The sequence below is a fragment of the Austrofundulus limnaeus genome, unplaced genomic scaffold (assembly GCF_001266775.1).
Source record: "Austrofundulus limnaeus strain Quisiro unplaced genomic scaffold, Austrofundulus_limnaeus-1.0 Scaffold570, whole genome shotgun sequence".
In the NCBI taxonomy this organism is placed as follows: Eukaryota; Metazoa; Chordata; class Actinopteri; order Cyprinodontiformes; family Rivulidae; genus Austrofundulus; species Austrofundulus limnaeus.
Window position 1 is genome coordinate 192,896 of NW_013952972.1, and position 12,298 is coordinate 205,193.

Here is a 12,298-nt window from a genome sequence, read left to right on the forward strand (position 1 = left end):
GTTTACTTTTTCTTTACAAGGTGGGACATCTAACTGAGCATGTGCAGTGTGAGTGTCATCACTCTGTGTTTCTGTTTGGAGAAAAATGACCTGTTGCAACCGTCCCTTGTTGCTACTGTCCCCGGTCTCGTCTAATTCAGCTACATATGGCTACAAACTTTGTGCAGTGAATGAGTCAAAGCAACACTTTGGGTATTTGATGAGGGAATGACATTATAGCTCGATGTAAATATCAAAAAAGTCAAAAACTGTTCATCTCAGCCGTGCAATTTTTGGAGTTGTGTTATTAATGTCATCTTTTCAAAAATGCATTCATAATTATTACTAAAAAATGTGTCATAGGCACTTAAAGTATTAAGAAGATTTCGTCCACTGGCTGAAATGCCTGTCCCTTTGATGAAAATGTTGAATCAGTTTCTGACATCGTTGTCTTGTTCTCCATCCTGCAGCAGCACATCAGAACATATTGATCCTCACAGAATGAGTTTATATTTGGCTCCAGGATGACCTGATTCTGTTCATCAAACAGTGAGCGGGAAGCAAACCCAGCAAAGCTTTGAGCTGTTGTTTTATTTTTTATTTTCTTTACCTGAAATCAAACATTGAATGATCTCATCTTTAAACACATCCAGATGAAACAAAAAACTCAACAACTTCCTCTTAAGTTTATCTGCAGGTCAAAAAAGTTTTTCTCTTAAATCCAATTAGGCAGTTGCTGAACTCTCACTTCCTGGTAGCTCAGAGGAGCGTCAGTCTGACCGGCTCATCAGCTGCACAACGTCCTGTTTTTATTTCTTACAGCTGCATCCCAAAGATCCACCCTGTGATTTTAAATGATCTTCAGAGCTCTGATACAGTCATTCAATATAAACGTGAGTTGCTATATTAAGCAGTCTCACTGGCAGGTCAAAGGTCAGATTAATGTTAATCGTTATATTAAGCATAGACATCATTTATGTAGAGCCCTGTTTACGTGCTGGAGTGCATCCTGCATCACCGCCATATTGGATGGGTCCCTCCTCGCTTTAGGCAACACCAGAGCCAGCAGAGTCGATACAGTGAGCAATTGTCCATATTTTGTTGAATAACCAGTGCAGTATTGAAAACAAACCAAATGAGATTACTTTTTCCAAGTAAGACGAATAATAGTTTATAACATTTTGTCATTGTAGCTAATGTTATTTGGCAATCAACAAAATGATAACAGTAGGTCTCTCTGATTTCAGTCTGATTTCCACAGGTGAAAAGGAAATTGTTCAGGGTTTTGTCTACATTAAATACGTAAAAAAAAAAATCATGAATCGTCTTCACTTTAGAAGGGTTCAATAAAAGAAACTACTAGCAACTTCCTTAATTATTGATGTGTTGCAGAATTACTGCAGACTTCAGTTATTCCTGGTTACGCAGCGTAAATATCACTATCATGCTCAAACAGATGCCGCTCAATCAACTGTCTCCCCTCCCTAAACAGAAACACAAAGATAAAAAGTGGGAAATCAATATTGGACGTTAATATCGGCCCAGTTTTACATATTAGACCGATACAGATATTCAAAAAAATGACCAATATCGGCCGATACCTATATGAATTATTATGTCTGTATTAGCATGAAAACGTGTCCTGTTTTATAACTACATGTCTGCAGTGTGTAACAAACAAAACAGTGTGGAAATCAGGTAAAAAAGTTTGTGGAGTTATAATTATTTTAGCTGGATACACAGTTTCCTCAGTACAAATAAAGGCACCGCGAGCACAAGAGGAACACATCCAAGATGGCAGCCATGCTGAAACATGAGCTGCAATAGGCAGAGCCGGTCCTTAGTGTGTCTACGGATATGACCTCTGTGTATATTAAGAAGTCACACAAGCTGCGTTTCCATTGACCACGAAAATGCGCAAATTAGAATTTCGAAAATAAATTTGCTCAATGGAAACACGTCAGTTTAGAAAAAAATTGTTTTTCAACAAAATATTTTTGCGCTAGGATGAGGTGACTTTTCGGCCGTACTGAAATTTGTGTTTTTCGCAAAACTGCAATGTAAACACTTTTTTCACATCACAGGAGTCACGTGATCAACAACCGGCTGTTTCTACTGGTGAAAAAGACGATGAAGAAGAAGATAACAGGAAGTAGAAGTAGTAGTAATATCACAGAAGTAGTATAAAATAGTAAACTCACCGACTACAATTTCCCAAAAACACAGCATACGTAGCCGCTCCCAAGTAGGGACTTGTCTCTGGAAAGCCTCGATAAAAGACGCCGACGTCTCCTCTGATGATGAGCGCTAGTGTTGTGGTAGCAACATGCTATGTGTTTACATCCATCGCCGCCATGTTTGTAATGACTTATAGCGAGAACAAACGTATTCATGTGACTTTAATAATATTTCTTACTTAATGGAAACACTGCAGTTGTGAAACTGTGTTTTATCGACATTAACAGAATATCGACAAAGTTTTGCGCAGATTTGCAATGGAAACGCAGCTACTGACAGTTCAAAGGTCAGATTAACACAGGAGTTGTTATATTAAGCAGCAACACTGACAGGTCAAAGGTCAGATGAAGCAACTCTTACCTGCAGTGATTTCACTTTCCCATGAAGGCTGTCCTGAGACGCCCCGAGACCCTCAGCGACCTCTGATGATTCGGAGACAAAAACCGAATCATGTGACAAGGCCTTCCCACCCAGACTGACCTTTGACCTTTGGGAACCACAGATAAAAAAAATTAAGTTACACAGCATCAAAATGAACCAAATATAAAACTTTCTTTTGGAAAATGATTTGCTGTAAAAACGAGATGTTCTGTTTGGTAATATTTTTTATGATGACTCCAGCAACTCCAACTGAACGTCTGTGACCTAAAGAGCAGACGAAGCAGGAAGTGGCACAGCTAAAGAAAACAAAACATTTCTAGACTCCCCCTCAGGAAAACCCACTCCTCTGAGCGCTACAAAAACAGGAAGTAAGGAGCAGAGGTGAACTCAGGATGTTAAAACTCGACCTTCTTCTCCTGAAGGAATTCAAGATATTTATCTGACCAGGACCAGCAGGAAGGAACCAGTCATTCAGCTGGTATGCGTAAGAATCATCACATCTAAAGAAACCACAATCAAACAAATTATTTATTATTTTATCTTTTTTTACTATCTGATGATGATTTATTTGAGATGCTGATGATGGACAAGTTTTAAAATCTTAGACATGATTGGATCTCTGGGTCTGGTTTTGACAGAAAAAAATTATTATTATTTGTGGAAAGTTTGCAAGCAGGATTTATTTTGTTATCTCCACTTTGGAAAGTGTTTTTGAAAATATCCATTTTATCCTTTTTTGTGAAATGTTGAAAACATTTCATTCTTCTTTTGAGGCCGATCATCAGCGACAACCTTCTGAAATCATGTCAACTTCAAAAGGTGATCGTTTGGAGACATCTTTAATGATTATTGTGGGAAAGTTTCATTCAAAGCCGTTCTTCTGTAGTTACTGTTGTGTAATTAGCAACACCTACAGTTCAGGAGGAGAACTACAGCAGCACTGTTTAGAACAGCAACACACACTGAAAGTGTGCTTCACTCCTGCTGATCCCATGGAGAAACCAATATTCCAGAGAGGAAAACAAAGTTTTCATATTTATTATTTGAACTGTTGAAAAATTGAATCCTTTTGGAATTAATTCTGTAATTTTGCTTTGATTTCTTTGTTTGTATTGTTTAGTAATTGTGAGTCAAGTTTCATAAAAGTGTATTAAAACTTTAAAAACGAGACCTTTTTGTGAGCATCCTTTTCTTAATTCATTTAATTTATAAACAAAACAAATTAGCCTGGGGGAGGGGCTCGTCGGCGAACACCTGGTGGCCGGGTCTCTACCCATGGGACCTGGTCAGGCTCAGCCTGAATGAGTTACATGGGTTTCCCTTCCTGTGGGCCCACCACCTGCAGGAGGGGCCATAGGAGCCAGGTGCATGATGCCATGGGCAGCAGCTAAAAGCGAGAACCTTGGCGCTCTGACCCTGGCCTACCAAAGCTGTCTCTTGGGACATGGAACGTCACCTCTCTGGTGGGGAAGGAGCCCCAGCTTGTGTGTGAGGTTGAGAGGTACCGGCTAGATATAGTTGGGCTCATTTCAATGCACAGCATGGGCTCTGGAACGGATCTCCTCGAGAGGGGCTGGACTTTGTTCTACTCTGGAGTTCCCCATGGTGAGAGGCGCCAAGCTGGTGTGGGTCTACTTTTGGCTCCCCAACTTGGTGCCTGTGTGTTGAAGTTTACCCTGGTAGAAAAGAGGGTAGCTTCCCTGCGCCTTCAGATGGAGGGATGGGCTCTGACGGTCATTTGTGCTTATGCATCAAATGATTGTTCAGAGTACCGAGCCTTCTTGGAGTCCTTAGCAGAGGTGCTGGAAGGTGCTCCAGCTGGGGATTCCTTTATTCTGCTGGGGGACTTCAATGCCCACGTGGGTAATGACAGAGTGACCTGGAGGGGCGTGATTGGGAGGAACGGCCTCTCTGATCTGAACCAGAGCGGTGTTCTGTTGTTAGACTTCTGTGCTAGTTACAATTTGTCCATCACAAACACCATGTATGAACATAAGGTGTCCATAAGTGCATGTGGCACCAGGACACCCTAGGCTGCAGATCAATGATTGACTTTGTAGTCGTGTCATCTGATCTGCGGCCTCATGTTTTGGACACTCGGGTGAAGAGTGGAGCTGAGCTGTCAACTGATCACTACCTGGTAGTGAGTTAGATCAGATGGCGAGAGAAGAACCCCGGACAGACCCGGTAGACCCAAGCGTGTAGTGAGGGTTTGCTGGGAACGCCTGGCAGAGGAACCCGTCAGACACATCTTCAACTCACACCTCCGGGAGATTTTCAAACACATCCCAGCCGAGGCGGGGGACATCGAGTCCGAGTGGGCCATGTTCCGTGCCTCAATTGTTGAAGCGGCTGCCTTGAGCTGTGGCTGCAAGGTTGTTGGTGCTTCTTGCGGTGGCCATCCTCAAACACAGTGGTGGACACCCCAGGTAAGGGAGACTGTCAAGCTGAAGAAGGAGTCCTATCTGGCCTTAATGGCTGGTAGAACTCCGGAGGCAGCTGAGGAGTATCGGCAGGCCAAGCGGGCCGCAGCCCTAGCCATTGCTGAGGCAAAAGCTTGGATGTGGGAGGAGTTTAGTGAGGACTTGGACAAAGACTCTCGATCGGCTCCGAGCGATTCTGGCAAACCATCTGGTGGCTGAGGCGGGGAAGCGGCACTTCACTAACACTGTGCTCAGTAAAGGTGGGGTGCTGTGGACCTCAACCAGTGATGTCTTCAGGGGGTGGAAGGAATACTTCTCGGACCTTCTCAACCCCACCGGCACGTCTTCTATGGAGGGAGCAGAGTCTGAGGACTTTGAGGCTGGTCTGTCCATAACTGGAGCCGAGGTTGCTAAGGTAATTAAAAAGCTCCACTGCGGCAGGGCTCCAGGGGGTGGATGAGATCCGCCCTGATTTCCTCAAGGCTCTGGATGTTGTGGGGCTGTCCTGGTTGACATGCCTTTGCAACATCCTGTGGACATAGGGTGCAGTGCCACTGGATTGACAGACTGGGGTGGTGGTTCCCCTCTTCAAAAAGGGGGACCAGAGGGTGTGTTCCAGTTACAGGGACATCACTCTCCTTAGCCTCCCCGGTAAGGTCTTTTCAGGGGTACTGGAGAAGAAAGTCCGATCGATAGTCGAAACTCAGATTCTGGAAGAACAATGCGAGTTCCGTCCTGGCCGTGGAATACTGGTCCAACTCTTTACCCTCACAAGGGCCCTCGAGGGGTCATGGGAGTTTTCTAATCCAGTCTACATGTGTTTTGTGGACTTGGAGAAGGCATTCGACTGTGTTCCTCAAGGTACGCTGTGGGGGGTGTTATGTGAGTATGGGATTGTGGGTCCGTTGTTATGGGCCAGTCAGTCTCTATACAAGCCATGCAAGAGTTTGGTTCGCATTGCCGGTAGTAAGTCAGACCCCTTCAAAGTGGGAGTTGGACTCCGCCAGGGTTGCCTGTTGTCACCAATTCTGTTCATAACTTACATGGACAGAATTTCTCGGAGCAGCCAGGGGGCAGAGGGAGTCCGGTTTGGTGGCCTCAGGATTTCATCTTTGCTGTTTGCAGATGATGTGGTTCTGTTGGAGTCATCATGCCAGGATCTTCAGCTCTCACTGGAGGGGCTCACAGCTGAGTGTGAAGTGGCTGGGATGAGGATCAGTACCTCCAAATCTGAGTCCATGGTCCTCAGTCAGAAAAGGGTGGATTGCTCTCTCTGGGTTGGGGGTGAAGTTCTGCCTCAAGTGGAGGAGTTCAAGTATCTTGGGGTTTTGTTCATGAGTGAGGGAAGAATGGAGCGTGAGATTGATAGATGGATCGGTGCAGCTTCTGCAGTTTTGCAGACTCGGTACCGGTCTGTTGTGGTGAAGAGGGAGCTGAACTGTAAGCCAAAGCTCTCTGTTTACCGATCAGTCTATGTTCCTACCCGAAAGAACAAGATAACGGATAAGAGTGGTCAAAATGAGTTTTCTCGGCAGGGTGTCTGGGCTCTCCCTTAGAGATAGGGTAAGAAGTTCAGTTATCTGGGAGAGACTAAGCAGTGCCGCTGCTCCTCCACATCGAGAGGAGCCAGTTGAGATGGGAAGCTGGGTGCTTCAGGAATGTCCAACTGGGAGGAGACTCCGAGGAAGACCCAAGACACGCTAGAGAGACTATGTCTCTCGGCTGGTCTGGGAACACCTTGGAGTCCTGCCAGAAGACCTGGCTGGGGAAAGAGAGGTCTGAGCTTCCCTGCTCAAGCTGCTGTCCCAGTGACTCGACTTCAGATAAAATGGAAGATAACGGATAGATAGACGGACAGACGGATGGACGGATAAATGTAACACAAACATACCAGGCTGCTCTTTGTGAGGAAGCTATTGTCATGAACCAACAATAGATCACTGAATCAGTGCAGTTTTTCTGCTCTTTCCTAACATAAAAAAAATATGGAACACATTAAATCTTACCCAGATTTCTTCTCCTCCTCTGAGTGAGCCAGCATGTTGTTCTCTGGTGTTTTGCTGACATCGTCGCTGGACTGGCTGGCTTTGAGGCTCGCCTCTGTTTCTGCCGTCTGCGGCTCCTTTCTCTTCTTTCGAGTAAATAACTTCTTAAATGTCTGGAACCTGGACTTCTTTTTTCCTGAGAAGACAGAAGAAAAACCTGATGTTACAGTGGTGCAGACAGCGTCCTAATGTGAACTGTGAAGAGTAATTAGGTCTACAGGTTCAGGAGAAACCCTCTCAGGCTTGTAAACCCACCCCCTCACTAAAACACTTCACATCTATTAGCACCATGGTGGAAAAATGCTTATTTACAGCCTCTCACACAGCTACAAACAAATACAGACTGGTTTCATTACAACAGAAAGGGCCCCTGGTTCTTTACCAGACCTACATCCAAGCCTGATAGAAACCAGCCCCTTGTTCTTCACTTTCCTACTTCCAGAGGGTCTGGAACCTTGGCTATTGATAATTTCTTGCTGGAGGCGTGGTCTCTGTTGAAGTTTGAACAGACTGGATCTGATTTACCCAATCACTACTGTTTGACCATGACATACGTAGTTTGACAGCGCAATTGTGAAGAAAGCTAAGCTAAGAAGCTAACTAGTGGGCGCTGTAAACAACTATCCGCTACTGGGAAGAGAGAAGTACTGAGCTGAACAAGATGGCTGTAAATGAGTACTGCAGGCTTTAAATTTAAAATTTAATTTAATTTGGAAGTCAAAAAGAAAAACTAAATAGGTCCTCTGGATGGTTCTTCTTTAGTGAAACGTTTCATCTATCTTCCAAGAGACTTCTTCTGTCTGAAGAGTTTCAGTTGAAACTCAAGTCTTATAAGCACTGCCTCCACCTGGACAAACAGGTTAGTCACATGCAAAAGAGGACCATCGACTAACAATAGGCTTGATTGGCTCTGTTGTTCATAGAGGGTCATGTGCCCCATCACCTGACCTGTGTTGTGTTATGTGAATGTAGTGAATGCAAGCGGGGGTTTAACATCCCCTTGTTTTTGTCCCTCCCTCCCTCTTTCTTTTTGTGTTGGTATCATTGGGGCCCTGATTCACACCTTTGGTTCACAGGGGGCCTTCGTGTCCATTTGTCTTCTGCCTACAACGCTGTCATTGAAAGTATGACTCTGCCCCCTGTGAATCAAAAGTGTGAATCAGGGCCCCAATGATACCAACACAAAGAGGGAGGGACAAAAACAAGGGGATGTTAAACCCCCGCTTGCATTCACTACATTCACATAACACGACACGGGTCAGGTGATGGGGCACATGACCCTCTATGAACAATAGAGATAATCAAGCCTATTGTTAGTCGATGGCCCTCTTTTGCATGTGACTAACCTGTTTGTCCATGTGGAGGCGGAGCTTATAAGGCTGAGTTTCAACTGAAACTCTTCAGACTGAAGAAGTCTCTTGGAGGAGAGACGAAACGTTTCACTAAAGAAGAACCATCCAGAGGACCTACTTATTTTTTCTTTTTGATTTTTTTCAACCTGGATTACTGAGATGCATCAGGACATTAATTTGGAAGTCTTGTCAACACAGACTGAATGGCTTCTTCCACTTCCTCTGCTGCCATTGCTAAACTACAGGCAGACTAAAACAGTGCAGAAAATCCATATAATCAATCACAACTTGTCCTTCTGTTCGCTGATTGGCTCAGTTCAAACTCTACCAGAGAAATCCCAATCAATCAAGTAGAAATGTTTTAAATGTTTCAGGAGTTGCAAACCATTTAGAAAAAGTAGGGGTCTGACCACTTATAGATGGTCTGGGGGGTTCTCCTGCACAAAAAAATAGAAATTTAAAACATCAGTAATGCATTTTCCTGGCTTTTGGAACCAGGCTGGGCGTTTGAAGAACTCAGAATCTGCAGCAGAAACTCAAGTATGTAGTTTAATCTACTGGAGTATGAATAAAGACGAGCAAAAAACAGAGAAATAAAACGTTTAAAATATTATTATAAACTATTAAAGGAGACATCATTTTTACAGAAGCTGTGGGAACTCCTTCAGCATTTTTATTTCCTGAATGTTAAACATGGAAACCTGGCAATCGACTGCTTCAAACAGGATTTGAAGTCCTTTACATATATAGTTCCCTTTTTTTCTCCAATTTCTTGTCTATCTTTGCAAAAAATAAAGAAAATAAATAGAACTTTTGTTGTCCAATGTGAGGAAATAATTCGATTCTTGAATTACACGAAAGACAATGTAACTTTGTGATCTTGGTCCTGCGGACCACCAGGCTGAGCTCAGAGTTTCACAAGCGTTCAGAGCCAAGACTAAATATGAGGGGAAACACCGGCCAGCTGGACCTTTTCGTGAGCTATTTTAGTCGATTGTTAATCTAAAGGTTGAACTTAAAGACAATTGAACCGAGTGAAGGTCACTGCAGCTCTGCTGTCACGGCTGACATTAAAGTTCTCTCAAATTTTACATGTTTTACATGAGCAGACCCTGAACAGGAGTGTGGGGGTTTCAGTGGGTCTGATCTCAGCTAAAACACTGAGAAGGTTCTGACCTTTAGGAGGGAAACTGGACCTGAGCGGTTCCATCAGGTTCAGCTCATCCGTGGAGATGAAGGTTTCTCTTCAGACTCCAGCCAATCCAACAGATCGTGGTTTATTTTTACAGATGTCACAGACAGAACACTGACCCAACACCTGCACACCACTAAGAACGGAACCAGAACTGTCCTTTAACTGTTGCTCACAACAACACATCATCATCATCATCCATCTTTAGCTGCTTCTTTGTTTCAGAATCACTAGCTGCGTTTCCATTGCAAATCTGCGCAAAACTTTGTCGATATTCTGTTAATGTCGAAAAACAGTTTCACAACTGCAGTGTTTCCATTAAGTAAAAAATGTTATTAAAGTCACGCCTGAATATGTTTGTTCTCATGATAAGTCATTACAAACATGGCAGCGATGGATGTAAACACATAGCATGTTGCTACCACGACACTAGCGCTCATCTTCAGAGGAGACGTCGGCGTCTTTTATCGAGGCTTTCCAGAGACAAGTCCCTACTTGGGAGCGGCTACGTATGCTGTGTTTTTGGGAAATTGTAGTCGGTGAGTTTACTATTTTATACTACTTCTGTGATATTACTACTACTTCTACTTCCTGTTATCTTCTTCATCATCGTCTTTTTCACCAGTAGAAACAACTGGTTGTTGATCACGTGACTCCTGTGATGTGAAAAAAGTGTTTCCATTACAGTTTTGCGAAGAACACCAATTTCGATACAGCTGAAAAACCACCTCATCCTAGTGCAAAAACATTATGTCGAAAAACTTTTTTTTTTCAAAATTGACGTGTTTCCATTGAGCAAATTTATTTTCGAAATTCTAATTTGCACATTTTCATGGTCACTGGAAACACAGCTACTGGTGCCGTCATCCAGCACCTGTCCTCTTTCATCCAACAGTTCAAACGGCTGAACGGACCGGTCTGTACAGGGATCAATTATTCTCAAAGATTACAGCACACACAACAACATTTGAGCAAGCACAACAAGATTTGGACGAGTGCTGTGAACGTGATTTTTGAGTCGTTCATTTGTGTAATGCTCCGTTCAATGCTGGTGAAAAGCTGGGACATCTGAGCTCTACCACAATGACTGGGTTACTGGGAAAATTCTAGGGCTGGGCGATTAATCGGACTTTGATCTTGATTATGATTTGGGTATTCAGTGATCATCAAAACATAATGATCGAGGTTCACAGTTTACGTAGGGACGTATTATTTCTGTGATGCAAAAAACGTAGATGGAATCCAGTGTAAAACACAGAATATCACAGAACTTGCTTATTTGAGCGAGTTTCTGAGGTATTTTGACTGCTGCTGCTCCCTGTAGCCCTGTAAGACCTCATTTTGTAATAACAAAGCATTATGTAATAATGTAATAAAATCAGGCTTCAAAATGTAATAAACTCGCCCTAAACCCACATTATGTAATAAAAGTCTTCAACGCGTTAAGTAAAAATGTTATTACATTTTGCGGCAATTATTACAAAATGTGGTGTTGTAATAATCTGCTGCATTATGTAATAAACAATCAAAAACCAGTATTTCTGTTCATCCTAATCAATAAACTTGTAATAACTGTCATGCTGCAGATACTACATAATTAAATCTTTATAACTTTGGTTAATAAACACTGAACTTCTCATTATTTATTTGCATTTTCAGTCAAATTCTTGTGTAAATGGATGTATAGAGCAATCTCACTGATTGTTTTCATGTTTTATGGAATCTTTCAAAAACTTAGTTTCTAATTTATTCAACATGTCAGAGCCTGTAGGACGTTAAAAACACTTAATAACATCAAATATTCACTTCAAACCCAACTTCTTCAACCCTCATTTCCTTCTGATGCAGAAGCCGACAGTCCACCTGCACCGCGCCCCCCTCCCCTCCCCGCGGCTGATGGTCCACCTGCACCCCTCAACTCCCCCTGTGTGTGATTAATACAGACTGTTTTACAAAAACTACAGATTTTCAAGGTTCATTGTACAGGTAAACATCTGAAGGGGTTGACATGTATATTTAAGTGGAATAATTTCTGTAACAGGGATCAGGACAGTAAATCTGAAAATGCAAATAAAAGATGAGAAGATCTGTATTTATTGACCAAAGTTATAAAGATTTAATTATGTAGTATTTTCAAATTATTACACCACCACATTCTGTAATCATTGCCGCAAAATGTAATAACATTATTACATAATGCGTTGAAGACTTTTATTACATTTTGCATCAATTATTACATAATGCAGTTTTAGTGCGAGTTTATTACATTTTGAAGCCTGATTTTATTACATTATTACATAATGCATTGTTATTACAAAATTAGGTTTTACAAGCCCCTTCATAGTTACCTGGTAACAGGCACAGGTGAGCTCTGAGCTCCCCTCCCGACACGGGGGGAGAAAAAAATGACTAAAAGAAAAAGCCATGTCCGCGACTCGCGCGGCGAACAACAAACTCACTAAAAGCAACATCCTCCAAAAATATGAAGCTATTGTAAAGTTTAGGACAGAACAAAACCCCAGCGGTTATTTATTTATCTGTAGAAGAACTTTTCTGCCAGTTTTCAGCACATGACAGGCTGGATGCTGTGAAGACCACTTCCTGTCTGAGTCACAGACAGAGGAGCAGGTCAGAGACTCGCTGAAAACTCCTAGTCTGGGTGGGAGGTTGTCCAAGAGTTTGTTGTTG

General features: G+C 42.7%; 1 protein-coding gene across 1 annotated transcript in view; it reads right to left on the reverse strand.

The window, feature by feature from the left end:
• Nucleotides 1-12,298, reverse strand: part of zgc:66433 (uncharacterized protein KIAA1211) — a 69,157-nt gene that overhangs the window by 40,437 nt on the left and 16,422 nt on the right. Inside the window, exons 3-4 of the mRNA XM_014026586.1 lie at nt 7,028-7,202; nt 2,578-2,704 (exon numbers count right to left, since the gene is read on the reverse strand). Coding sequence (XP_013882040.1) covers nt 2,578-2,704; nt 7,028-7,202 — 302 coding nt within the window. The remainder of the gene's footprint in view (nt 1-2,577; nt 2,705-7,027; nt 7,203-12,298) is intronic.